At 42.7% G+C, this 27,999-nt stretch overlaps 1 protein-coding gene and 1 long non-coding RNA gene across 4 annotated transcripts; both read left to right on the top strand.

Moving 5' to 3' along the window:
* The first annotated feature begins 5 nt into the window (after nt 1-5).
* golga1 (golgin A1) lies at nt 6-27,617 on the top strand. Of its 3 annotated transcripts, XM_085179492.1 has the most exons (24): nt 6-216; nt 1,025-1,307; nt 6,364-6,454; nt 10,099-10,173; nt 13,091-13,188; nt 13,262-13,294; nt 15,975-16,103; nt 16,270-16,439; nt 16,580-16,691; nt 16,766-16,849; nt 18,643-18,768; nt 18,904-18,999; nt 19,346-19,441; nt 20,193-20,288; nt 20,489-20,629; nt 21,849-21,923; nt 22,681-22,770; nt 22,860-22,962; nt 23,075-23,235; nt 23,386-23,547; nt 23,656-23,715; nt 25,090-25,314; nt 25,413-25,499; nt 26,857-27,617. In XM_085179492.1, the coding sequence occupies exons 2-24, from the start codon at nt 1,179-1,181 to the stop codon at nt 26,932-26,934; spliced, it is 2,517 nt and encodes an 838-aa protein (XP_085035618.1). In that variant the 5' UTR covers nt 6-216; nt 1,025-1,178; the 3' UTR covers nt 26,935-27,617. The 3 variants fall into 3 exon arrangements, with proteins under 3 accessions (XP_085035618.1, XP_085035619.1, XP_085035620.1); XM_085179493.1 differs by lacking the exon at nt 10,099-10,173; XM_085179494.1 differs by lacking the exon at nt 15,975-16,103.
* On the top strand, nt 1,314-5,897 carry LOC146507453 (uncharacterized). The gene is made up of 2 exons (XR_014877121.1): nt 1,314-3,558; nt 4,560-5,897. It is a non-coding gene; the product is annotated as an uncharacterized LOC146507453 (long non-coding RNA).
* Nucleotides 27,618-27,999: the final 382 nt, after the last annotated feature.

Genomic DNA, 27,999 nt, shown 5'->3' with positions numbered 1-27,999 from the left:
TGACGTCTTCAGTCATCTGGGTGATTACGTGTAAAGTCTCCTGTATGAGCTGTAGCTCGCTGACTAGCACTGGCTAGCATCCCGTTGGAAACACAGAGTCTATAGGTCATATTACGGACTGCCACGGCTCCAGCCTTCCTTTCAGTGTTTGTAGAGAGCAAAAAGCATTTCACCCTCGAGAACCACACGAAGTGACTTTCAATCGTAGTGAAAATGGTAAGAGGAAGGCGACTTCAGTGTACGGGCAGTGTAACGTCAGCTAGCACCACCGGTGGTAATGTTAACTCTTATTGTTATGGTTAGCAGAGCTAGATGGCTAGCTGTCTGTCAGAATAGACTCTCGTGTCGTACTTTGTTTTTCCCCTTAATTAATTTAACGCCAGGTTTGTCTTTGCTGCAGTTTGCGACTAAACTCGTTCTTTAGCTGTTGGGGTGAGTAGGGTAGGATACTCTGGAGCCAGGCCAGGGGCACTGATTTAGTTAGGAACTGCCCAGAGTCAGGGACAGTTGTTGTGATGAGTAACTGTAAGGTTTTCAGAGCTGCGAGAAAAGCCACATCAATGACACAAACGTTCAAAGGGCTGGTGCACTTGCAACAGGAACCACACAGAAACCTGTGGTCTCCTCGGAGTAACCAAAATGATTGGACTACTGTTGGAACCATGCTGGCTTCCCCGTGCCATCTGTCTGTTTTACTGCCAGTAAAAGTTTGTCAAATAGGGCTGTTAGTGGGCTGTAGTGTAGCCAAATGAAACCGCCAGCATTTTGCCCGTCATAGATATGAGTCCAGCACGTCTACCACATGATGCCAAAACTGTGGATCTTGTTCTGGACTCATTACAGCAATGTGACAGTTGTCAAGCTTGGGCTTCTGAAGAATGTCTACAGTCTCCATGTTAAACACACAAATAACACATTACATATCCTTCCCTGTTGTGATTTCCTAACATCTCATACCACAGTCACATGTTGTGCACTAAGCTTCTTCCTGGATATTTAATAACTTTATTTTCTCATTTTGTAGATGTAGCAGTATGGAAGTACTATCAGGAACCTCTTTCAGGTGTTACTGCATAAGGAAGTGGTGCTGTCTGAGGCGACGCAGCAGGGAGCCTTAAACTCTGAGCACTGGGTGAAGAAACTGAACTGCACCCAAGAAGAGAAACTGAAAGAAGAATATGTTTGCTAAACTGAAAAAGAAGATTGCAGAGGAGGCCGCCACAGCACCGCGGAGTGGTGTTCGCATACCCCGTACCATCAGCAAGGAATCCATCACCTCAGTGGGAGCAGACTCCGGGGATGACTTTGTAAGTGCTTTAGAGTTTTGACAGTTTGGTCACTAACATAAACCAAGTTTATTAATAGAAAAAAGGAGGAGTAGACTTCACACTTGTTCTTTTTGCTTTAACATGACAGAAAACATTCATCTCTGGGTGGTCACTCAGTAACAGTTTGCAATATGTTTTCCTATATTACTCTAACATGTTCACAGGTCCTTGGAGTGCTGCTTTGCATTAAATATTAAATGACCATTTAACACAGATGATTGAGAAGTATTGTATCAGCAACAAAGTAAATGCATTTCACATTGTTTCTTTATGCTTTTGAACTCAGTTTTTCTCATGTTGACTCGTGCTTATGTTTTAGTTTCATATTGTATTTCACTTATTTGTTGTTCCTGTTTTTGCTTTCTGCAGTCGTGGATCTACTAGTAGGATTGCGTATGCGTGTAAATTGTCAAAAAAGTGTCAAAGCTCAGATATGAAGGCCTTACTGTGCTTCTCTGGCAGCTTCTGTTGATGCTAAACACTGTGGCCCTGGTAAATTAGTTATCCTCTGGCTGTCAGCAGAGCCATTCCTGGGTAGCAGCCCTTAGTTTTGATGGACATCAATCAATCAATCAATCACACCTTTATTTGTCACATGCAAGTTGTGCCCATCACATGGGGAGACAGGTCAGGGATTGGTAGTATTACAGAAAAACACTGAAATGCACACTACGATGGGAAAGTCCAAGAGTGAAAAAAGAGACCTCTACTCATGCTGGGCTCCTGGGAGGACAGCGTGAGAACAGAAAACAACTCCTCTGCACAGAAAGCACATAGATGTCCACAGCACAACATTATGGAGCACGTGACAAGCCACTGGGGTGGGTAGGGGGTGAGGAGTAATCCCAAGCAAACACAGCAGCCATCCTGCCCTGCAGCTATTTTTCCAGCACTGGGCTCAGACCCGCCGTGTTCTCCAGGAGGGAACAAGCATCGAAGGCGTTTGGGAAGGGAGGGGGGATGAGTGCGTATCAGTGTATGTGTGTGTGTGTCCAGAGTTCAGCTGAGACAGTGTCCTTCGCCCTGCCAGGCTAAGTAAGCAGTCTGCCAGCATGCCTATAGTAAAGGTGATGGTAGAGTGGAGATGGGCTCTTTTGTACTGATTGTGTGTCTTCATGATCATATTTGAGTCCAGTCTTAAGACCAACACATTTATTGCAATGCTGTGTATATTATGTTATTGTACTTGACTGTTTTCCTTATTTAAGAACAACTTTTTAAAGACAATTGCTTCCATTATAGTTTGGTAATCAGATCCATCTCAGTGTTAAAGCTCTGTTAGCAGCTCTAATAAGTAGCTCTCGAGAGAGGAAGCCAGACTCCTGAGGCTCAGTTTCAGCTGACTAAATAATTTAGTGGGGTTGCTTAGTCGCGTTACAGCCGGCTGATATGTTACTTTGTGTTTTTGGTTTGTAGTATAACAAACATAGTAGCATAGCTGCACACCCTGGCCAGCTTGTCTGCACAACTCTTACTGCTGGCACATGTATTTTTCTGTCATCCAATTTATTTTGTTAGAGCTTTCTTGCAGCTGACCAGCATTTGTCATGTGACCCAGCAGAACATCTTTCCATGATTTTAAAACACTGGTTCTCAGATGGCATGCTGAGTCGAGTCCAGCCACCGCCATATTTTATGACAATACATCATTACTACAATCTACAACTACACAAAAGGTAGGATAAACTGTGCTGTTGGGAGTTGGCTAATGCTATCTTGGTGCCACAGGCTAAAGAGGGACTTGGAAACCAATCAGGCCTGTTAGAAATCTAGCCTACTTTGAAAGACACTGGGCCCGACCTATAGACGTCAAGACTCGAGGAGTCTGCGATGGTCTGACCATTGTGGCAAAGTCTATGTCAGGGGTGTCAAACTCAAATACACAGTGGGCCAAAATTCAAAACTGGAACAAAGTCGCGGGCTAACATTAATATTTATTGGAAAAAAAAAATCTTCCTCCAGATATAAGAATGAATCTTTTCTTATGGACTCAAATAAGTTTTGCTGGAAAACTGAATATGGAACAAGCAAAGCTTAATACTAAACAATATATATATTAGCTGTATGATACCAGTAGGCCAGCTGGTATCATACAGCTGGCCTTACTGCTTTGGCCCGCGGGCAGTTTGACACCTATGGTCTATGTTAATAAAACACTAAATTGATGGCAAAACAGTAAAATAAAACTAGAAACACAATAACGGCACCACTCTCCAATAACTAGGGATGGGTATCGTTTAGGTTTTATCTGATACCGGTGCCAAATCGGTACTTTTGAAACGGTGCCGGTGCTTAAACGGTGCTCAAACCGGTGCTTAAAGAATGGAGAACACAAACTTTGTCCAGAAACCTCTCATGTTCAGCTGTTTTTTTTGTAAAAAGATAACAATGTTAGTCTTTTCTGCAGCTATGGGGCATATATGGTATCACTCTTGGCTGGAAGCAGCTTAAACAATGGAAAAAACACAAACTTTGTCCAAAAACCTCTCATGTTTAACTGTTTTCCACTTTTTCTTTGGTCATTTTAGCCTTTTTGTCCAGGGTGAAGGGAGTATCTGCCATCAAACAAGAAGACAGCTGCATGTAGCTATGATGGTGTTTGCTAGTTCACCTTACATGCATTAATGTAATAACGTGGTTAGCCTACTCAACGTAAATTACACACGAACAACATGAAGCTACTCACGTAGAGAAGAACGGCTGCTGCTGCATCATCATCCTCATCATTTCTGCTACACTGGCAGGGCTAGGGGCCAGGACTCTCCTCTTCGGGTTTTTGGGGGATGTTGCTAACTCCGGGTCGATAACAGGCACCACACCCGCAGTAGATGTGCTCGGTGTGAGGTCTCGCAGCAAGCTATCAAATACGGCGTATTTCTCTGATTTTAAAAAACCCGCTATGCGTCGCCAGGTGTTTCATCGGATTTGAGGTGTTACCTCCTTTGACAGTATCACAGTATCAGCTTAAAGCTGTGAAGTACAGCCAAACTTTTGACCGCTTCACCTTGGGCATTTTTAATCTGTAGCTCTGCTCTAAAAGAACGTACGTACCTGGCCCCGCCTACTATCCTCGTAAAATGATTGGCTAGAATCTAAAGTGTATCACAGCTCAGGAAAAAAAAGCACCGAAATGTGCGCTGCTTTTCGGTCTGGTTACTACCGTTTATGTCAGAACCAGTGCCATCATGGCACCAGATACCGCTACCCATCCCTACCAATAACATAGTGTAGATGTCCTGGTACACTGAGATGCTCGTGTCAGTATTGTGTTTGTTTGAAAATACAGTTACAAGAAGAATTGATGACATGTCAGATAGCATAGAGGCCTTTTCGTGCGGACATGGATGCAGGTGTGCTTCGGTATATCTTGGACAAAATCTCAAATGACTGCATCATCCCTGCAGTAGAGCTCCAGAGGCTTGGAGAGTTTATGTCAGGACACAGTCCAGAGCATATGCAGAGCTTTGCAGACCGTCATCTACATGTTGTAGCTGTTAACTGACACCAAAATTATGTGGACTGTCCTGTACGCTAATCTTGTTTGTTTGTCTTCTTTGTAGTGATGTAAAAACAGAGTATGAAACCATTAAAGTCGTGCCATGCTTCTCAGGGTGTTTTTCACCTTTGGTGCTTTATCCTGTTTCTCTCCCTCATGGTGAGCCCACTTTTCAGCCAGTCAGCATTTGTTCAGTACCTGTTTTACTCAGATACTACACACAGACTTGTGTAATGGCACCGGCTTTGCTGCTGCTTCAAAGTACAGGTCCTCTTCCACTTGCCTATGGTGTATCATGTAATGTTTCTAAGTTGTTTTAAGCCTCAAGTTTCAAATCCTGCATAGTGCTTACATTCTATTAAGTTAGACCATGTTTTAAACTTAATGAAGACTAAACGGTCCATATCTGTCCCATTGTGAGATTTGTGTTGAAGGTTGTGGAAACTCGCTGCTCTTTGTTAAAACTTCTATCAGGAATGTTGGTGTTACTTTTAACTTTGGATACTGATGTTAACAATCTGGTTTGTTCTCGCCTCTATCGTTTAAGAAATATTACCAAGTTATGCTTGGTAATATTGGTGTCACACTCTGACCTTTTACTTTATTTTGTCCAGATAATTATTAGTTAGCTGTCTCAGCAAAACCTCCTGGGAACCTGTTACTGGATGTTCAGAGCGTTACTGTGAGACTTAGACAAAGTTGTCCAATTCCACTGCTGATTTACTTATACTGGTTCCCATTAACTTCAGAGCCACTTTAAGATTCTGGTTTTGACCTCTAGAGCAGCGGTCCCCAACCCCCGGGCCTCGGACCGGTACCGGTCCGTGAGTCGTTTGGTACCGGGCCGCGAGAGTTGAGGCTCAGGTGTGAAATGTATAGTTTTCAGGGTTTTTATCGGTTTTCAGCGTTATTTTGTTATCGTTTTTATCGTTTACTCGGTTTTCCTGGGTCTTTTCACGTGTGTTATGAATAAATCTTCTTTTTTTTCGGTACCGGTACTAGTTTTATTTTGTTGTATTTATCCGCGACACCTTAAAGGCCGGTCCGTGAAAATATTGTCGGGCATAAACCGGTCCGTGGCGCAAAAAAGGTTGGAGACCGCTGCTCTAGAGCTCGGCATGGACACACCAACAACAACAACAACAACAACAATCTTTATTTATAGAGCACATTTAAAAACCAGTGTGCATAAGAAAACCCTCACATCCATACGTCTCCGGCAGGTCACTGAGGTCATGTGATCAGAACCAGTTGACCATCACACTAGGCTGAGACCTAAAGGAGACGGAGCTTTTGCACCAGGGTCCAGGCCTCTGCACACTCTCCCTGTGAGCCTGGCATCTGTAGACTCGCTGATCACATTAAAGGAACAGCTAAAACTCATCTTTTTAAACTTGTATTTGTGTAACTTTTTGTTTTTATGTTCTAACATTATTTTGTTGTGAAGCACTTGATGAATGGACCAATGGATTGACCAGTTCCACTTCTATAAACGTCTGTATGTCTGATTTGTTTTATTATTATTGTATTTATTTTCAGGCATCTGATGGCAGCAGCTCCAGGGACGACCTTCCTGCCCAGCTCCTCAGAAGAAATGATCAGATCCGGAGGCTGGAGGCCAAGCTGTCAGGTATGATGTACAAGAGTAGTGGAAGCAGCTGAAGTGATGCAGTTTTAAGGAGCAATCTGAGTTCAATTTAAATGCAAGTGCGCCCTGTCTTACTGATAATAATTAGAATAATCTGAGAACATGTAAATGATTTCAGTTAAATCAGTTAAAGTTAAATATAGAATTATAATGAGTAGAGGTAATTTGAGGATTAGCTGCATGAGACTGAGGCCTTTCAGCCAGGAGAAACCATGGAAACAAGAAAATCATATATACAAATATGCATTTAGACTTTTTATGGTCTTGGTAATAGAGTGTGAATGCTTCATGTTTATGAGCCTCACAGCACGACTGTTACTGCACAGTGTCACAGCTGGGCAGCATGAATCCTGGAGTTACTGTGAGCCTGTGAAGTATATGACTAAGGCAAAAGTCTGTGCTTAATCCCATTTCAATCAAATGGCAAACAGGTTTGAGTAGCAGGTGGGCGGGGCTGAAATGGATTTTTCAAAGCTGTTTGGCTCTCAGGGATTACGTGTACATGCATTGACCTTAATATGTGACACATATGACAGAAGATGAGGAAGAGCCTAATAGGCCAGTTTAAAGCAGAGCAGCTGATTTCTCTGCTCTCCGTGCTGCAGTGCACAGACTGATTGTGTTAATGTCTCAGTGTGAATATTATTTTTAGTGTTTAACTGTGTGTGGCTTGTTTTCCTGTTGTAAATAAATATTGAACTACTTCTTTGTTCTGTGAAGCTTCTCAGTCATCCAGGTCATCGTAGTCAAAGGAGCTGCAAAGAAAAGCGTCTGGACTTCTTTAAGTTACTTGAAGACGTTTCACCTTCATCCGAGAAGCTTCTTCAGTTCTAAGGTCAAATGGTGGAGAGTCCCAGATTTAAACCTGTGGGAGTTTCCCCCCACAGAGGGACAAAAGGACCCCCTGATGATCCTCTAATCGCCTGAGCCAAGGTGTGAAACTGGGTGTGGGTCCCAATCAGCCAGAGTTTTGGGTGAGCTCACTGTGAAACCTGGCCCCACCTTATCATGTGATTTCCTGAGGTCAGATGGCCCAGGATGTGAGTGGGCCTTAAGGCGTCTGGGAGGGAACTCAAAACTGGATTATAGATGGCAGAGAGTTGGTGTCGTAAACCACCGCCTCTGTTCAAAGATGGTCGCTCACAGTGGACATAGATGCTTCTTTCACTCCTCTTTCAAACCATCTGTCCTCTCTGTCCAAAATGTGAACATTGGCATCCTCAAAACAGTGACCTTTGACCTTTAGATGCAGATGAACTGCTGAGTCTTGTCCTGTGGAGGTGGCTCTTCTGTGTTGTGCCATGTGCTTGTGAAGTGGCTGTTTGTTGGCACGTTTTGAGTGCTTCCTTTACATGTGTGTTCCTTCTTTTTCCCTTCAGGCTTAGAGGGAACATGTTCTGCCCGGTGGTGTAGGGTCCTGATTACTCCAAGTTTGTGTTCCAGAGGGTGATGGGAGTCAAACAGGAGGTACTGGTCCGTGTGTGTGGGCTTCCGGTAAACTTCGATGTTGAGGTTGCTGTTCTCTTCAATGTGCACAGCGCAGTCCAGGAAAGGCAAACAGTCGTCCTTTGTGTCTTCCCTGGTGAACTTGATGTTTTTATCCACAGCGTTAATTTGCGCAGTGAAGGATTCACTTCTTGTGTCTTGATTTTGACCCAGGTGTCGTCTACATATCTGTACCAGTGGCTGGGTACTCTTACTTTGAAAGAGCCAAGAGCCTTCCTTTCCACTTCCTCCATGTAAAGGTTGGCTACAATAGGTGACACGGGGGAGCCCATAGCACAGCCATGTTTTTGTCTGTAGAAACCCTCGTTGTATTTGAAATATGTAGTGGTGAGGCAGAGGTCTAACAGTGTGCAAATCTGATCGGGTGTGAAGTTGGTCCTGTCCTCCAAGGAGCTGTCTTCTTGTAGTCGTTTTCTGACAGTCTCCACGGCCTCCGTGGTGGGTATGCACGTGAAGAGAGAGACTACATCAAAGGACACCATGGTTTCATCTGGATCCAGGGGAAGTTTCTGGACCTTGTTGGTGAAGTCGGTGGAGTTCTTGATGTGATGGTGGTGTTCCCTACAAGGGGCGCTAGGATGGTGGTGAAGTGTTTGCAGTGTTGTATGTGGCTGAGTTTATGCTACTGACTATGGGTCTGAGTGGGACAGCTTCCTTGTGCATTTTTGGAAGTCCATAAATGCAGGGTATGGCATCCCCTGGGTAAAGGCGGTGATAAGTAAGGCGGTCAATGATTTTGTCCTTTTCCAAGTCTTGAAGGCAAGCTATAACTTTCTTTTTGTAGCTGCTTGTGGGGTCTCGCTTTAAGGCTTCGTAGGTATTGTTGTCACTGAGGAGAGTAGTGATCTTTGTATGGTAATCTGTAGTGTTTAGGACCACGGTGCATCTTCCCTTATCAGCTGGTAAAACAGTGATGTTGTGGTCTTTGCTCAGGGAAGCAACGGCCTTCTTTTCCTGTATTGTGAGGTTGGACGGAGGGACTTTGGCACTGGAGAGGGTGGCTGAGACTTTCATCCTGATTTGCTCTGCTTCTGTCTGTGATAATTTATTAATCCATATGGCAGATTCTGTGGCTGTGATGAGGTCCACTATGGGCAACTGTTGTGGAGAAATGGCAAAATTGAGACCTTTGGCTAATACTCTTTTTTCAGGTTCAGTTCTTTAAGTTCTTCACCCATTTCTCCTGACTGTCTTCAGGTGTGTGTTCTTCTCTGGGTTGTGTAGGTTCAGAATGAGGAGTGTGTGTTTTTGAAAGCAAGGTGTGACATTTCCTGCGTTGTCTTTCTTTTCCTTTCGCGTGTTGGGCCCGCTGAGCCTTGTCCACAAACTTGTAAACCTCTTCTAAGATTGGAGAGGGTAGAAGAGTTTCCAGTTCCTGCAGAGTCTGGCTGAGCTTGCTCTGGAGGGCATCTATAGTGAAATGGACCTGTCTTATCCTTTCACTTAAAGTGTCCCTTTCATACTCCCGCACCAGTTGAAGGGGGTTCCTCCCAAAATGTACGGCCTTAACGCCCACTCACATCCTGGGCCATCTGACCTCAGGAAATCACATGATAAGGTGGGGCCAGGTTTCACAATGAACTCACCTGAAACTCTGGCTGATTGGGACCCACACCCAGTTTCACACCTTGGCTCAGGCGATTAGAGGATCATCAGGGGGGTCCTTTTGTCCCTCTGTGGGGGGAAACTCCCACTAGGTTTAAATCTGGGACTCTCCACCATTTGACCTTAGAACTGAAGAAGCTTCTGGGATGAAGGTGAAACGTCTTCAAGCAACTCAAAGAAGTCCAGACGCTTTTCTTTGCAAGCTCCTTTGACCACTTCTTTTCTTCTCAGAATAATGGCATCTTTTTCCTTTAGCTTTAATGTTTCAATCCCTAGAAAAAGGTTAAAGGTGGCAGATTCTCACGCAGCCTTTAAACCATTATGGTTTTCTCAGATAAGCAAATCATCAGTATTTTTACCTTCCATTATTTCTCAACCATGTTCTCCCTTTTGTTTTCCCCCACTCCTTCTGTTCACCTCCTCTCCTGCTTCTCTCTTAACTGTCATCTTTCTCCTTCTTTGTGTGTGTGTGTATTGTCGATACCCCACCCTATCACCCTACTTCCCAACACTAGACTACGCTGAGCAGCTGCGAATTATGCAGAAGACCAAGGAGAAGCTTGAAATTGCATTAGAAAGGCATCAGGATTGTACGTACCTCTACTCTCCTCCCAATTAGCTTCCTTTCTGTTTCCTGTCTGTCAGCTGTACTAAACATTACCTGACACATTATCACTCACAGAGATGGTTCAGGGTTCCAGATGCTAATATCTGTAGAGGGTTGCTGTGGAAGTGCTTTTTCTTTTCTTTTAATCCAAAGTAGGATTGGGCTTTTTTTCAAACCACTGGTATGCAGTGTTCAGAGCACTGATTCCAGAGCCATGCTTCGTCTGTCACTTTGCTCTCAGTTTGTTCGCTTTTGCTAAGTGGTTTCTCAAATTTGCCAGAAAATATAGCAGCAGCTCCAAAGGCAGACTAATAAAACTCTCACACACAGTGTTTGAATGTTTGTTATAATAATGGCACACACCCAACATTTGCTACATCCTGGTCTATTAAACCTGGTACAGCCACCTATATATTTATATACTCACTTATTGGGCTGTGTCTCTGACATTGTTTTAAGTTACAGTATTTACTATGATGAACTAAAAATGGGGCTGGTAAGAAATATCAAAACCCTACTAGAGGTGGGAATCACCACACATCCCACGATACGATATTATCACAATACTTAACGCACGATACGATATTATTGCAATTTTTAAAAATATTTTGCGATATTCAGATTCTGTACATAAAGGTAAACTTTATCAATATTCATTTTCTCTAATATCAAAGTCTCACACTCAGTCTTTCTCTCATTTCAGTTTGATTGTTGACAAACTGAACGGTTTGTATTACAGTCTAGTCCAACTTAACTGAATCAACCATCTGGTACAATTATAGCTATTCTGAACTATGCAGTTTATGAAAACTATGCAGCCCCTTCAGCAACTGAAGAATTTGAAAGTAAATTAAAACAAAATATAATTTTACATTAAATAAAAAAGTTTTAAACTTAATTAAAATAAAACATGTCTTAAATTAAAATAAGTAAACTGTCATGTTTATTGCTGCCAAAAACAAGTTAAACACATTTGGACAGTGAAGGAATGTCAGGATTCTTGCTCAGAAAAAGGATCAACATGCTCTGAAGTCAGAGCACAAAAACCTTTTTGTGACAAAGTATCGATTTCTGCTGTCCCTGTATCGATACATTATTAGCAAACAAAATATCACCATGCTACACAGTATCCATTTTTTCCCCCACTCCTAAACCCTACCCGAATGCACGGTTGGATTGAACAACAAGACCAACTTGCTTGTGACTCAGTAAGTGTAGCAATAGAATTTTTCCACTTTGTTTAGAGAGGAAGATTTGGGAACTTGGTCTGTGTGTAGCTGCTGCGTGTAGCAGATGCTGCTGCAAACAAAGTTTTTATACCTGCTGTAATACAAGCAAAGCTAAATATATTGGAGTATGCAAATGTTATATGTTCACACTAAAAGCCTCGAGCATTAAACACACACTGGCTGAACCTCCTTTTTTAAGTTTAGTAACAGGTGATTTGCAAAATCTTTAAATGTTAAACTTTTTGGCCATCTGTTTTAGCAAACTGACTCAGTTAATCTGAAACACTTCAGTTTGTCCCGTCTCTACCTTTGAACACACTCCAACCTCAGCATCTTGGATTGCAGCTGCTGATTTTATTCCTTGTTCTGCTCTGCAGCCTTCATGAGGGTCGTGCACATTCAGGTAAAGCGACCCTTGTGCTCACAGCAGATCTCAAGACTAGAACAGAATCCACTGAGCCCAGCTGCTATCAAGGATGGTAGATTTGGAGAATTCTCCGAAATGATATTGAGGACAACCACACCAGCAACATGGCCACCAACCAGTTGGTAGGAAAACATGAGATGCAAAGCAATGGAGCTGGTTTGCAGCAACTAACCATTCAAATTAAAAGCAAAGTGAATGGATAAAATAAAATACATTTAATATATACTGCTATAATATTGACAAATCTCTGAACTTTGCCTAAATGTTAGGTAAACATCGTTTTTGAAAACACAAGGATATCTGACCCTCACAAAAATAATGGATTAGTTCAGGGAGATAAGTGATGCAAACCTTCTGACAGCACCAGGGATCGTGTGGTAAATGAGGAACTGGTTAGATGAGAGCTTATTGGAACATCCAGTCAACAACGTCCTTAAGGAGTGAAACATTTCATCTTTAGCACTAAAACTATCAGCTATTCTCTCAAAGTTCTCCCTGAAACCTCTCGATTTAAAGCGGCCTCTCTGCCGTCCCCCTGCTTACTTCGTAGTTTTCCTTCATAGTAAGATGGACTTGCTGCTCTAAGGTTATTTGTCTTGTGTTGTAGTAATGTGAGTTGAACCGTTTCTAGGGGTTCTAAGCTTTTAGTCTAGACCAGCGGTCCCCAACCTCCGGGCCTCGGACCGGTACCGGTCCGTGAGTCGTTTGGTACCGGGCCGCGAGAGTTGAGGCTCAGGTGTGAAATGTATAGTTTTCAGGGTTTTTATCGGTTTTCAGCGTTATTTTGTTATCGTTTTTATCATTAACTCGGTTTTCCTGGGTCTTTTCACGTGTGTTATGAATAAATCTTCTTTTTTTCAGTACCGGTACTAGTTTTATTTTGTTGTATTTATCCGCGACACCTTAAAGGCCGGTCCGTGAAAATATTGTCGGGCATAAACCGGTCCGTGGCGCAAAAAAGGTTGGAGACCGCTGGTCTAGACGACGTCGTTTCTTCAGGGTGGGTTTGTTTTGTTCTGCACAGATGTTGTGTTAGGATCTTTACCTTTCTGTTTCTGCCATGTGTTGCTCGTCTCTGCCTGTTTTTGCTTCTGGGATGAAAACACTTGTTAAACTGACTCCAACTTTTCACAGCTACTAACGGCGCCGCTCTCTGTGCTGTTTAACATTTCTGTTCTGCTTGGTGCATACAAACCTTTCTGTGTCCTGTCTGTGTGTCTCTTTCTCCCTCTCCCACTGCTCAGCATCCATAAAGAAACTTCAGGAACAGAATGACTCTCATCAGGTCAGCAGAGCCAAAATGGCAGAGGGGATGGCTTTAGCGTTGGAGAAAAAAGATCAGGTAAAGATGCGTTCTGTCTCACTTATTATAGAGGTCTGATCTGTTCTGAACACTTTCTATCCTCCTCCTGCAGGAGTGGATGGAGAAAATGGCCAATTCAGACAAAGTAAGTTACATTTCTTTTAAAACATGTAGAACAAATATAATTCTTTAATTTGAAGATTGTAAAATCTCCCCACACAAATATAAAAGATGGACGTGGTCTGTAGGTTTAAAGGTTGGACCCAGTGCAGAATTACCTTAGCCTGCATTCTTTCTCGTGGCTTGACGGCAGGAACTTCTTCGCTCTAGTAGAGGAAAAAGTCCAGTTGTAAAGATCTATGGCAAACTGGACCTTGGCTTCTTGTCCGTTTGACCTCAGTAAACACTTCTCTGGTGGGTTTATGGGAGCAGTTGTTTCAGGTCAAGAATGATAAAGCCCAGCAGTTTGTTTGGGGGGCTGATATTTCTGTGCTGTTCACTGATTGGAATAAATGTTAAACTGGTCAGATTTGTTTTAAAAATAAAGAAGCATTCTTTGTTTCACTGGCACAAATATTTAAATAACAGAAACATCACACCAGCAGTTGGGCAGATTATCATTCTTTAACACTCATATTCCTCAGTCATTACATTCCTACTAGAATACCATTACTTTATTTTAAACATGGGTTCTGTCTTCTTGGTCACCGCTTTGTAATATGCTAAGTTATTGCTAACAATGTGCAACGTTTGGTGTATATCCCATCACAAAGAAGATAAAGGAGAATTTTTCCTTGTGGGGGGAAAAGAAGCTGCATAGTAATACTAGAGCCCTTTACAATTGGTTCTTTCATGGTATTTGTCTTGTTTCACTGTGGGAACGCCGGCTGCGTGACCTCAACAAAATCTCAAATACCATCATACCGGCTCCTTTACACTCGTGTCAGGAGTGGCCAGAGCAGTGTTATATAATAGTGTCGTAGCCTCAGATGTTATTCAAACACCTCTTGGTGACAAGTATACTATTAGGCCATAGCTAAACAGACTGGAGTGCACGACTCTGCCACTGCTTCTTTGTTCCCAGTATTTCAGTTGTAAATTGGCTCACGAGAGGCAGCAGTGCTGTTCTGTAGCTGATGCTAAGGTGCCACTGGCATTTCTATCAGGAAGAAATACATCTTTTAAAAAAAGTACAATTACTTTTTACTCCAAGTTAACTGAAAAACACTAATATTCTTCTCAGTAACTGTTTGTAACACTCATAGCCTAAACGCTAATCATGGCTATAGCTTCTGTGTGCTAGAGCGTAGTCTCACAGGACTCTGTATGAGCATAAGTAACGTATTTGAATCATAGGCCATCCCACTTCAGCGCTTCATGGCCGTGATCCCATCAAGTCTTCAGGTAGAAGAGAGTAAGGCATTCTACACCTTCAAGGTGTATTTGGCCACTATTACAGCCTGCCATGTTGGTTTTATGTTGCATACCTTGTGTCCAGTCCATGCATTGTAGGTAGGGATGCACCGATACCGATACTGGTATCGGGTATCGGGGCCGATACTGTGAAATGTGTGTGTACTCATAGTCGTAAAAGTTAACCGATACCATGAACCGATACTAACTTATTTCATTAATCAGAGGGTGGCTTGTCATTTCTGTTGTAGTTTTTTAGATTGGCCACTAGGGGGCCAATTATTATTTTATTTATTATTTATTTTATAATTTTTTTATATTTTATTATTTATTTAATAATAATAATTTTGTTTGTTTGTTTATAATATGGACACTCTGCAATAATTTAAAAGTTTATTTTATTCTCAAACCTAATTTGTATTTATTTTATTCCAAACAGAAGTGTTTATTTATTATTCTGAAAGCTCGAGACAGTGCCAATAGTTCAGTGATATTTTGTTAAATTACAATGTGGAGACTCTGCAATAATTTAACACAAGTGCTTATTTTTCACTTGAAATTCTTTTGTGGTCATTTTTATTAAGATTTTATTTTTATCGGCAGGGAATAAAATAAAACCTGTCTTCCAATTCATTGTATTTGTGTGTGTGTGTGGTAGAAGTATCGTTTTTTGTACTCTGTATCGGCAAGTACTCAGATCCAAATATCGGTTTGAAAAAATTGGTATCGTTGCATCCCTAATTGTAGGTTTACCTGGACAGGACTCGGGGTTTTAGACGAGGACCAGTTACCTGTGTCCTGGACTAAACCACACAAGGTGTCTAAACATCGTCTTTCCCTTGGATAACAGGAGCAGCTGCCCTTTGCTTTTACTAGCAGGTGTCTGGCAGCCTCATGGTTTCTCTTAAAGGGAGTTTCTAAGAGGTTTCTGCATAACTGTCTTACCCCACACATTTGCTAGGTTTTACCAGTTGGGTGTGTCTACAGCCTCTACAGAGCAGGTGAAAGTCCCGCCCTTTTGAAGGGGACAATTTCCCTCTAATGTTTGAATTACTGCAGCAGGAAATCTGCATTGTGACTTATGATGTAACCAGAAGTCACTCGTAACCCTACACCATATCCTCACATGTAACCTAAGAAATGAAACTACGACTGGATGGCTTGGATGGTTACTACGCAGTGCAGGCTTCCTGCAGGAGCTTGCTTTGACTCTCTGCCAGTTATAGAGGTGGGCCTGGTCCTGACAGGAGTGCAGCCAGCCAGGAGGGGTAGTGTATTGGTATTTGAGCTCTTGGTGAGGCCATCAGTGAACCGGGGTCATAGCCATAATCTTAAGATTCTGTACACCTGCATGAATCCAATAAATGGTGCATGTGAGAAACGATATTTACCCGAAAGGTGTGTTTGTTTAGGAGAAGGCTGCCCTGTCAGCTCGGCTAGAAGAGACGATGGAGCAAAGCTTAGCACTCTTTCAAAAAAGGGACGACCTGGATGAACTGGAGGGCTTTCAGCAGCAGGAGCTCGCTAAAGTTAAGCACATGGTGCGTACATGTGGTGTGCCAGCTTCTTCCTGACATTTTGCGATTAAGGAAAAATGGCAGTTATGTAGTCGTACATTGATTGTACCTTAGTGCAGGACTGGCGAGTCTCTACATTGGTTTGAAAACACTTTACGATGTGGTATGATGGTTGGATTCTGTTTATCAGTTGCTGAGGAAGGAAGAACTGCTGAGCCAGCAAGAGCGGGACCTTCAGCGTAAGGAGGCTGATATTCAGTCGGCAAAGCGAGGGCTGGCCGAGGCTCGGGGGAAGCTCCAGACTCTGGAACGGCAGCACGAGGAGAGCTGCAGACTCAACTCTGAGCTGGAGATCGAGCGGTATGGAAACATTCGGTTTTTGTGGAGGGAGTCGGCATTTTTAGTTGCTTGTTCTAGAAGTGAGCTTGGATTTGTTGTGGGACTGATTTATTTTGTGACATGACGCTGTAATTCAAAGAGCATTTATTGGCTCCATGTAGAGAAGAGCTGCTGCTGCTCAGAGAGGAGGCTGACAAGAAGGTCGGCGAGCTAGAGGGACGATGCCAGGAGCTGCAGTCGGTCATCCAGCAGGTCTCTGAAGACTTCCAGAAGGTCAGCACTGAGCACACTGCACTACCATCCTCTCCAAAACTGCTTATTCACTTGTTTGTTGCCTTTGTTTTCAGTCACAGAGTATGGTTTCCACGTTGGAGAAGTCCCTCCATGAATTACAGACAGAACATGATGCTCTGAAGCTGCAGCAGCAAAAGGTCAGAACGTGAGGGCAGTAAAATGTAACGCCCTGCAGCTAAACATCCACAGTCTGTGTCTAACTGGGCTTAAATAATATTTTATCATTTTTCCAACCCTCTGCATTTTGGCTCGTAGTTCATACTCGTTTGTTACGTCATCATTTTACAGTAAAAAAGCAAAAACAGGACTAATTTTTATTTACTAAAAATAATATAAACCTGGACTATCCATCTAAATAAACAGCAGCACAGCTGTTAGTGCGTCACTGCGCCAATCGGACAGTGAAGAAACCAGAAAAACCTTTTCTTCACTAAGACTTCCAGCACAGTTTGTCAAAAGGTGCCGAAGCCCGTCTATGAGAGCGACCGGACTTCTTCAAGTTCCCTGAAGACTGAGAAGCTTCTTTAGTATCTATGAGATGCAAATGTGATGAAAGAGTTTCAACCAGTATGTGTGGCATAAAGTAAACGCTCAGCTAGGGCTGGGCCATATCATACCATTCGCGGTAACACCAGTATAATGTCGGGCAACGATAAGAAAATGAAATATCGCGATAGAATATGGGGAAAACGCGCATTAGCAGTGCCTTTGTTTTCATACGCACATGGCGGAAAATGCGTGCCGGCGACGCAGAATGAGAAGGGCGAAAGTGGATCGTTGAATGAAACAGATGAAGCTGAACTGGTTTGTAAAAATGCTGCAACTTCACTGGTGTGGAACTGGTTTAGCTTTGTCCGTCAGATACACAACAAAGCACTATTTTTGGTAGCGCATGCTAGCGGGCCGTCGTTATTACCGTGTTGTTTGGAAAATACGGCGCACTGAAAGTCGACAGAGCCCCTTATAATCCCGTGGGCCTTATGTATGAACTCTGGTTGTGTTTACTGACCTCGAAACGATTTTATGTTCACGGCGCTCGAAAATCTGTCAAATGTTTTAGTACGACTTTGCTAAGCTACGAAGCCGCACCGCTTGATGGATTGTCGGAGCATTACGGCTATCGTAGGCGGAGCCTCGCGGAGTGATACGTACTGTGCTTCAACATAATATTACCGTATTGTGTGTGTATAACCTCTTAAGTTTTGTGGATATTCTACATGGTTATGCTGAGGATATGTCGGCCAGTTTCCACTGGAAATACCTTTTGGTTAAACTGTCAGCGATTTGAATTTGCACTGTTACATTTTTATATAACTTTAATGCAGATAAAAAACAGCTGCTTGTTTAAGTGAAGGTTTTTTTTGCACTAATAAAGTTGAGGAGTTGTAAAGTATTTTGTGTCAATTATATCGTCAGTTATATCGTTATCACAAATTTTCAAATGTATATCGTGATAAATATTTTTGGTCATATCGCCCTGCTCTACGCACAGCACAACCTAGTAGTGGCAACATGATGCTGTGGGGTTGTGCACATGTGACACAAACTGGGGCACCAGTTGGAGCGGAGGGAAACATGGATGCAAAAACATGTCATCCTGCAGGAAAACCTTTGCTGAGTGTTTAAGGCAACGACCTGAAGCACGATCAGCTGCGTGACTCAGGGAAAATTCTGGAGCGGCTCAGTTGGAGTCCAAGAAGACTTCAGGCTGTTCGTTCCTGCAAAAATGCTTCGACAAACTTGTTATTTTATTTTGAACTAAATTCACAAAACACCCAAAAACCTGTTATTGTTCCACGTTGACGTTGTTGACGTGTAAACAAATTGAATCTTCTTTTATAATGTTTCACATTAGTTTGTTTCAAATGCAGTTTCAGTCTTTTAAACCAAATGTTCTTCACCTGTCGTTGGCTTGTTGCTCCATCATCAGGCGGCTGTGACGGTGGAGGACAAGGAGCGCTTGTTGGTGGAGCTTCAGAAGAAGGTAACGTCGTTGGAGAGACGACTGCAGGGGAACCTGAGCCAGGATGAGCACCTACAGGAGCTGCTGCAGGAGGTGAAGAACAAGTCTACTTTATGACAGCAGCGCATGGCTGTCAGTTGACATGCTCACTGAGGTGTTGTTGTGTTTCATGGGCCCAAGAAATTAAAGCACAAATATAAGTTTATTCATGTTTTGTTGTCTTTGCAGAAGTCTAGTCTGGAGCAAAGTCTGGATGGGACGAGAGCAGAGCTGCTGGCTGTCCGGACAGACCACGCTGATACCGTCAGCTCTCTGGAGGCTCAGGTAAAACAGCACATTCATACACGATGGAGAACATCGTATGGGGCCAAATACACATCCCCTGTGTAAATAAATGTAATGTAATAGTCTGATGTAGTCAGCAGTGTGTCTCTTTAGAGGGAACATAAGATCGAAGCTAACAGTGTAAGCTGTGCTTTTTAAAATGTTCCCATTTAACTTCTTACTTTAGTTATGAAGTTATTTTTTTCTTCATTTCTGTTGCTTTCTGTGGCGTTTTCCTCTTTTTAAAACAGCTGCATGTTTATTTACTCCTGTTTTCATTCCTCGGGTTACTTTGAACAAAAGGAGATATAAAAACAAACTTAAGTGTTGTTTTTTGTGGCCTTAGGTGTCGAGGATGAGTGTCACTATTACTGAGCTGCAGACTCTTCTGCGACACAAAGACGACTCGTCCAGGGCCTACAGAGAGAGGACAGACACACAAGTAAGCTACGAGACAACAAACACCGGCTCCGAGGAATAATACACGATAAAAGGATTCTAACCTGAGGCTACGTCCACACGTACCCGGGTATTTTTGAAAACGCAGATTTTTCTATGCGTTTGCACCTTTCGTCCACACGTAAACGGCGTTTTCGGTCACTGAAAACGGAGATTTTTAAAAACTCCGGCCAGGGTGGATATTTTCTAAAACTCCGTTTTTGCATTTACCGTGGACGAGAAAAACGGAGAAAACGGAGAAAACGCAGCGTCAAAGGTGTGCGCCTTTTTTAACGTCACACTGTGCGCCACGTTATTGTTTCGGTGAAATGAATTTCTACAATACTGTTACTGTTAATTGTCTCTGCAGTGTTTAAATGCTTACATATACACACACAGTTACTGTCCCTCCACACATACGACTCGGTTCTGCTTCTATGCCCCAGCTTTGTTTACTTTTTCCCACCGAGGCTTCTAGGCTTCTGATTGGCCAACATTTCTACACGGTTAGGAATATAGCGCCACCTGCTGCTTTGGCATGTTCCTAGCAGCGTTTTCCTTCATTTCTGCCTTTACGTGTGGACGGGATTATTTTTTAAAACGAAAACGGAAAATCTCCGTTTTCAAAAATACCCGTGTACGTGTGGACATAGCCTGAGATTGCAAAGTGAAATTGAAAAGACTTTACATGGTGACATTTGGTATGATGAGTATCGATGAGTATTCATTCATATTGATTGAACTGTGGTTTTCAGATTGCTCAGCTGGAGCAGCAGGTTGTAGAGAGCAGTGAGAGGCTGAGCAGTGCACAGCAGCAGCTCGCAGAGAAGCAGCAGAACATGGAGAAACTGGTGAGTGCCACTCCAAGCACAGTTTGAGCCTTTAGAAAGGAGCCTGATATTTCCCACAGTGGGCTACAGTGTGCTCTTTCAAAGTCTGATCATGTTTGTGCTCAGTTTTCTGTTTCTTGGAGGAAAAACATGAACTTTCAGCATGATTGCAGTGAAGGTAAAGCGTGCATGTCCAAACATACTTTTGTCCGTGTGCTCAGCAAGGAGAGCGGAGTGCAGAGAAAGCCTTTCTGGACCAGCAGCTGTCTTTGTTAGAGCAGCAGAGTCAGGAGAAGATGAGCCGCCTGGAGGACTGTGTCGCCTCTTTACAGAAGGACAAACAGACACTACAGAACAGGCTGGTACGTTTCCTCAGTGCCGTTTGTTTTTACTCTGTTTGATAAACCAGTGTCTGATCTGTACCTGCAGACCCAGACTGAACATATGGAGTTTCCAAAAGAGGGATTAATCAGTAATCAGGTTTCCAGTCGTCAGTCCAATAACTGACGACGTGGGATATATTCACTCAGGCGCAGACTTTTGATGGGCGGAGCAATGATAATCATTTGATTTGAGCGTTTAGAATTTATACGTTTTGTCTGGAGGGAATATTTTATTTTATTGTTTGTTTTAGTGTTGCTATAGCTACTTTCTGGATTAATCATTTATTGAGATAAAAGACTTGATTTTGAACTTTTTGAGTGACGTTTTTAGAGTGGAAATAAGCCCGTTTCTCTTTGTTTCCCTTCCCACCATCGTGCGACATTTTGAAATGAATCGCTGCGTATGGGCGCACTCTGAGCATAACAGCTGTTCTTTTTCCTGTTGACTGCCTCTCTTAGATTCAACCAACATTATTAGCAAACTTATTCATGTGCAAATAAATAAATCACTCTCGTAAAAACTAGAGGTGGGAATCACCATACATCCCACGATACGATATTATCACAATACTTAACGCACGATACGATATTATTGCAATTTTCAAAAATATTTTGCGATATTCAGATTCTGTACATAAAGGTAAACTTTATCAATATTCATTTTCTCTAATATCAAAGTCTCACACTCAGTCTTTCTCTCATTTCAGTTTGATTGTTGACAAACTGAACGGTTTGTATTACAGTCTAGTCCAACTTAACTGAATCAACCATCTGGTACAATTATAGCTATTCTGAACTATGCAGTTTATGAAAACTATGCAGCCCCTTCAGCAACTGAAGAATTTGAAAGTAAATTAAAACAAAATATAATTTTACATTAAATAAAAACGTTTTAAACTTAATTAAAATAAAACATGTCTTAAATTAAAATAAGTAAACTGTCATGTTTATTAAACACATTTGGACAGTGAAGGAATGTCAGGATTCTTGCTCAGAAAAAGGATCAACATGCTCTGAAGTCAGAGCACAAAAACCTTTTTTGTAACAAAGTATCAATTTCTGCTGTCCCTGTATCCATACATTATTAGCAAACAAAATATCACCATGCTACACAGTATCCATTTTCCCCCACCCTTAGTAAAAACGATATATTCGTCCAGCCTTAATCAGTACTTGTTCTGATGCGCACATGTGGCAGGCTGATCTGGACAAGCAGATGAATGAGGTGGACTCTGTTCTGAAGCAGCGGACAGAAGAACTGGAGCAGTGCAGGGTAAGAACCACAACACACTACTGGGTTGTTTTATTCAAGAATATGAACATGTATTTAATATAAATAGGGATAATTGTGGGGGACAAATGAAAACTACTGGGACAAAGAAGCTGAACAACCACAGAAATGGTCCAATCCAGAAAACGGAGCACAAGACGAACAATCAGAAAATTCCAACACAGTAAAAAGTTGTTTTACAACAAACAGCGAAACCTCCATATTCTTCATGATGGAGCAGTTCACATTATTTCATCTCCGCTGAGTTTTAGTTTTTTACCCTCAGCAGTAAGAGGCCGTGCAGGCTCACAGGCTGGTGGCTGGTTTGGACACCTGAGCCTGTCAATCTACCAAAACTCTGAGCCTAGTCCGAATGTTCATTAACATTTCATTTTATTATTATGTTCTGCTTGATAGAAATCGAGTGTGGATTGTTGGAAACGCAGTGAAGCAGCACTTTGTGTGTTTCTGATACATATCTGGTGTATAATTACTAATTTGGCAGCTGCTCTGGAGAAGCGCAGGCTTACTGCTCACCCTGTTGCTCCGTATATTACTCACTAATATTAGCAGTGTTCACATTCTTTGGCACATTTGCCTCGTTAGTGCATCTTGAGTCATAAGTTGTAATCATTTGTTTAATGCTGCAGGTTTTTCACTCTGTCAGACGAAAAATAAAACTTTAAAGTTTATTTAACGGTTTTTGAAGTGAGCAGAGGTTATTCGTAGCCCACATTTTTGGTCTGTCTGTGTTTCCCAGGTGGAGCTAAACAGCCGACAGACGCTGAGCACAGAAATCGCCAAAGCTCTGGAAGAAACCAGACGACAGAAGGAGGGCCTGCAGACACAGGTCAGGGGATAAACTCAAACCAAGGCTCTGCTGAAATAACTCTGTGTGTGCATCACCTCACTGTTTGTGCGTGTTGTGCTTGATGTCAGGTTGCAGAGCTGAGTGCGGCTCTACAGAGCTCGCAGCAGGAAGTGACCGCTGTCACTGAGAAGCTAGCACTCAGAGAGGACGACATCAGATCGCTGCAGAATGGTACACGCGTGTGCACTAAAGATCTTTAAAGAGACGGCGCTTAATAAAGAGCTTTAGAACAATAAGAGTTTAAAGCTCTTTATGTCTCCAAAATGTTGTGTTTGCGTTGCAGAGGTGCAGGGGCGACAGGCATGCCTGGTGGAGGTGCAGGAGGAGGCTGAGCGGCTGAGAGCCCAGCTGCAGCAGGTGGAGCTGGACAAAGACTCCCAGGTCAGCAGCCTGAAGGAGGAGCTGCTCACACAGACTCAGCAGCTGGACAGCTGCCAGGCTCGGGTCAGCACCTGCACACGCTCAGACATCTTTGAACATACTTGTGCTGTATTTATGTGATCGGTGTGCAGGTGATCCAGGCATTAAACTGAGACGGACTGCGTGCTGTAATCAGACTGAATTAACAGCCCATGCTTGGTGTGAACTGTCTAGATCTCCTACCTGGAAGTGGAGGTGGAAACCCTGACCGAGCAGCTTCACAGTCACAGTGTCGTCTGTGAGGAGGAGCAGAACGGCAGCGTGACCGTGGACGACCTGGATCACATCCAGAAAGTCAACAGAGAGCTGGAGCAAGAGCTCAGCGACAAGAACAGGGTCAGAGGCTTTTTGGCAATTCACATGTGGTCCTCGAGCTATGAATGAAAACACTACATGCATGAAGGTGAACTCACCTCCACACATAAAACTCTCTGATGTTTGCAGACCATAAAGCAGCTGCAGCAGAGACTGGCAGAACTGAAGAGGACTTTGCAGAAAGAACTGGTAACACAATGAATGTTCATCTTTTCTGTTGTCATAAAATTGCCATTAATGTAAAATCAGTTGTAGCCAAAAAAGTATGAAATATGTCTGAAGTGAAGTGTGGCGTTAAAGCTTACTGTCCCAGCAGATCAGAATGAATTATAACATTTATACGTTTTCCAAATCACTGGAGCAAAACACGTACGGTCATGTGACATTGCTTCATTCAGATGTTTAGGTGGAGCACACTTAGGCTACGTTCACACTGCAGGCGAAAGCGCATCAAATCCGATTTTTTTTTGACCCTCTGCGACCATCTATCCCATCATGGTGTGACAGTGTGAACGGCACAAATCCGATATTTTCAAATCCGATCTGAGTCACTTTCCTATGTGGTACTGAATCCGATACATATCTGATGTTTTAGAAAGCTGCTGTTTGATGGTCATGTCGCATTAAATCCGTCTTTTACGTCACTGACACAAGACAGACGCCAATTATCAGCGCCGGAGAAGACATCGTGAACGCTTCCTGGCCATCCGGTGAAACTGTTGGGAAGACGACGTTGGAGAAACGTGAACATTTTATTTGTTCTGTATAATCTGCAGATTCTGACAGAAATCTGCAGCTATCCTTTGAAGCAGCGCTCCTCTAAAACAGCAATAAGGATCATTATTAGCTTATTTACATTATTATGTAAATAACAAAATAACTTAAAGCAAAATTGGGAAACGTGAAGTCTGAAGTCTTTATATTAAGACCATCAGTCAAACAATACTGTTGCTCTGGGTCTAAACAGAGCGCGTTGTGTGTGACGTCTTCTTTTGCGCATGCGCCGCTTTGAGCGTTCACACTAGAGCGCGTTTGCTGTCACATTTTATTTGTAGTGTGAACGAGCAGACAAAAAAATCAGATTTGATCAAAAAATCGGAGCATCAAGACCTGCAGAGTGAACGTAGCCTTAGGCTGTGCACACAGAACGTAGCCCAGCTGAGGATCGTGCACTGTAAACAAACGACGTCCAGATGATTGTTAATACAGAGCTCTGAACATAACCTGCTCCAGCCTGTTTTAGGTTTCAGTCTCAGCTGCAGACTCGGTGCTGTTTAACGGTTTCAGAGTAAAGAATGACTTCTCCAGCGTTAGCTTCACAGAACAAGTTATTACGGCAAATTAGTCAGGCGTGAGCCCTGAAGGTGCTTGGATAAGCCAGACTCCTGTGTCATACAGGCCTCAGGTTCCACAGAAACAAACCTGTACTGCTGCTGTAACCTAAAACAATCACGTTTTTTCTTAATTGTCAAATTTGTTATTGGTTGGATTCTGGCTGCTTATCGGGTGTAAATGCAGAATGATTCGATTCTTTAAGTGCTTTTCTCTCTTCGTGCTCTGTAGAAATTAAAACCTGAGTCCGAAGCTGAAGCGAGGGAGAAGCTGCCTGAAAGCAGAGCAGAAAAACCGGAGAGAGTTTGTCCTGACCCTGCACCTGCATCCACCCCGAGTCCCCCGACCTCCAACACCACAGTGACCAACACCTCGGACCTCAACGACTCAAGAGAAATTAATTTTGAGTATCTCAAGCACGTCGTGCTCAAGTTCATGTCATCCAGAGAGGCAGAGGTAACGTGTGGCTCTGCAGGAGTCTGGTTTGTGTTGACTGCATGACGGAGCCTGGCTGAGCTGCTCAGACTGAAGCGCTGCTTGTTTTGCTCTGATAGGCATACCAGCTGATAAGAGCTGTATCTGTGCTGCTGAACTTCACTCGAGAAGAAGAGGACATGCTGAAGCAGACTCTGGAGTACAAGGTGGGCGGATTCTTTGCAAAAAGACTTCTGTACAAATTAGGGCTGGGTATCGTCACTGGTTTCTAGAATCGATTCGATCCACGATTCGATTTAATTCGATTCGATTTGATTTGAATCTGGGAAATTTTGACAGTCAGAAATATTATAATTCAGATCAGTACATTTACATATTTTTGTATCTATAAAAAGAAAGCTGACACTTTCCAGACTTTATCAAAGGTGTGAGCATCACAGCGAGGCCTTTGTGTCAAAGTAGCTGAAGATAAAACTCAGAAAACATGAAGGTGATTTTCCTGTTCTGGATTTTATAAAAAATATTCTGCAGTAGATCAAAAATGAAAGAAAACCATTAATCAACACATGAACGTTACCTCTGAAGTTACAGCGGTTTTATTAGACACACGGCGTTTGGCATTTTGCATAATTTTAAAACGTTTAAATTTGTTCAGTATTGAACGGCAGAAATTAGGTTTTCTTTTCGGAAGTAAGTAAAAGGGGAAAAAAAACGGCGACCGACTGCGCTGTAAATAACAGTAGACTTGTGCGTAACAAGCAAGCGAATAATGCAGAAAACAGATTTTTAGACGGGAAACTGTTGTTGAAGTAGAGAGAGAGAGAGAGAGCTGTGCATGAAGTGTGATTTTATCGTGGTGGAAGCAAAACAGCAAAAGTCAGAGTGAATTCATGACGATGTTTATGTGAAGCGTAGTTTTATCTTCTTTTGCTGCTGGTTCGGTCAATATTGTTTGGAGAGAGATAAAACCTGCAGCTTTAGAATCAGCACAAAAAGGGCGTGAACACAAAGCTCGACCCGCCAAAACATCAGAGTCAGCGAGCTGTCGGCTTTCAGCCCCGACCGTGTCCGTGCCGTCAGGTGAGAAAGGCGACATCTCACTGATTCTGATGCGTCGGCGGGTCGAGCTTTGTGTTTACGTCTCTGTGCAGAATCCGTGTTCCTGCTCTCAGTTACTGTTTTAAATGTTTGGTGGTTGTTGAAATTTTGTGAGGTTTAACCTGAGATTCTGGCGTTTCGGACAAAATAAATTTATATTAAAAAATCGATTCAGGATTTTAATGAATCGATTTCACGTTAACCAAGCCAGAATCGATTTTAATCGATGAATCGATTATAAAAACCCATCCTAGTACAAATCTCTGTGGGAAAACCTTTCCGGACTCACTGGACTGAGGGACTGGTCACATGGCAGCTACCTCCATCTCTTCTATACAGTCTGTGGTAGTCCCTGTCCCTGTCCCAGTCCCGATACAGCCAAATGTCATCACGTGTATTATCATGTCTTCACCTTTGCTGCCTTATACTCGGCCTGTACTAATGATTACCACGTTTGTGTTGTAGATGTCCTGGTTTGGATCGAAGCCTTCTCCAAAGGGAATCGTCCGCCCTTCTATCTCAGGATCAGCTCATTGGAGCTGATTTTACAGCAGAAAGAGCTGAAGTGATGGAGAGACTGAGAAAAAGACAGAGCACCTGCTTCCTGTCTAGCTCCCATCACTGAGCAGGACTCCAGCCTCCCAGTTTCCCCTGGCTCTGTGGGAGGTGCTGATGCAAGGACAGAGGAGGGGCTGCGCATCATCATTTAGGGACGAAGGCTTACTCATAATCAGTGGTGATTTTTAAAATGACGTTTTTGATTTTTCTTCAATCATATGACACTAATCTGATGGTTACTATGTGAGACATCACACAGGAGTAACGCTCTGTTTTTGGGGTTGTCTCGTTTCTGGTTAACTTGTTTATCACTTCATTTTAAATCACAGAGGGCTTATTTAATGAAAACGGGTCACTTTACTGACCCGTACAGTGAGTTTATTTAATGGTATATAAATGGTTCACACTGGTGTCAAAGGACCAGCTGTTCTCACATGAAGAATGCTGCATTGGAATCTGAAAGTCTTCTGTGGGTCACACAAACCTTTGATTACATCTTTAATCAACACGGTGTCTTTTGTCCCCGAGCAGAGCAGATCTGGGACCAGCTGTTTGGGTTTAATGGATTCATTTTGCTTCTCTTGCTGTTGATCCTCCATTAATAGTTTTTCTTCCATTTCTCTGCCACCGACGAGGTTTTGGTCAACTGAGTCACTCAGAGACCGAGAGAAATAAAAAATCGGTCAATATAGAAATCTCTCTAATTAATCAATACTTTTATTTTATTTATTTATTTTTAATTTGATTTTAATAATTTGTTGAACATTTTTAATGACACTTTAAAGGTGAATTAAATGACCTGTGGTCACACTTTGGGACTCAACAATCAAAGAAATCAAGGCTGTGATTAATGCCCAATATGATCATCACAATCCAACATTTTCCTAATCGATGGCAGTGCTGACCTTTCTGCAGCTTCCATGCATGTTGAACTGCAGTTGCTCTCTGTACTGTGGTGGATTAAAGATGTAATACCAATATGTGCCACAGTGTGGTGCAGTCACATTCTGATTGTCAGAGGCAGCCCGGGAAAGAAGACTGAAGTGAAAG

The sequence above is a fragment of the Neolamprologus multifasciatus genome, chromosome 12 (genome assembly GCF_963576455.1).
Source record: "Neolamprologus multifasciatus chromosome 12, fNeoMul1.2, whole genome shotgun sequence".
In the NCBI taxonomy this organism is placed as follows: domain Eukaryota; kingdom Metazoa; phylum Chordata; class Actinopteri; order Cichliformes; family Cichlidae; genus Neolamprologus; species Neolamprologus multifasciatus.
This window is presented reverse-complemented; position numbering and strand designations above follow the sequence as displayed.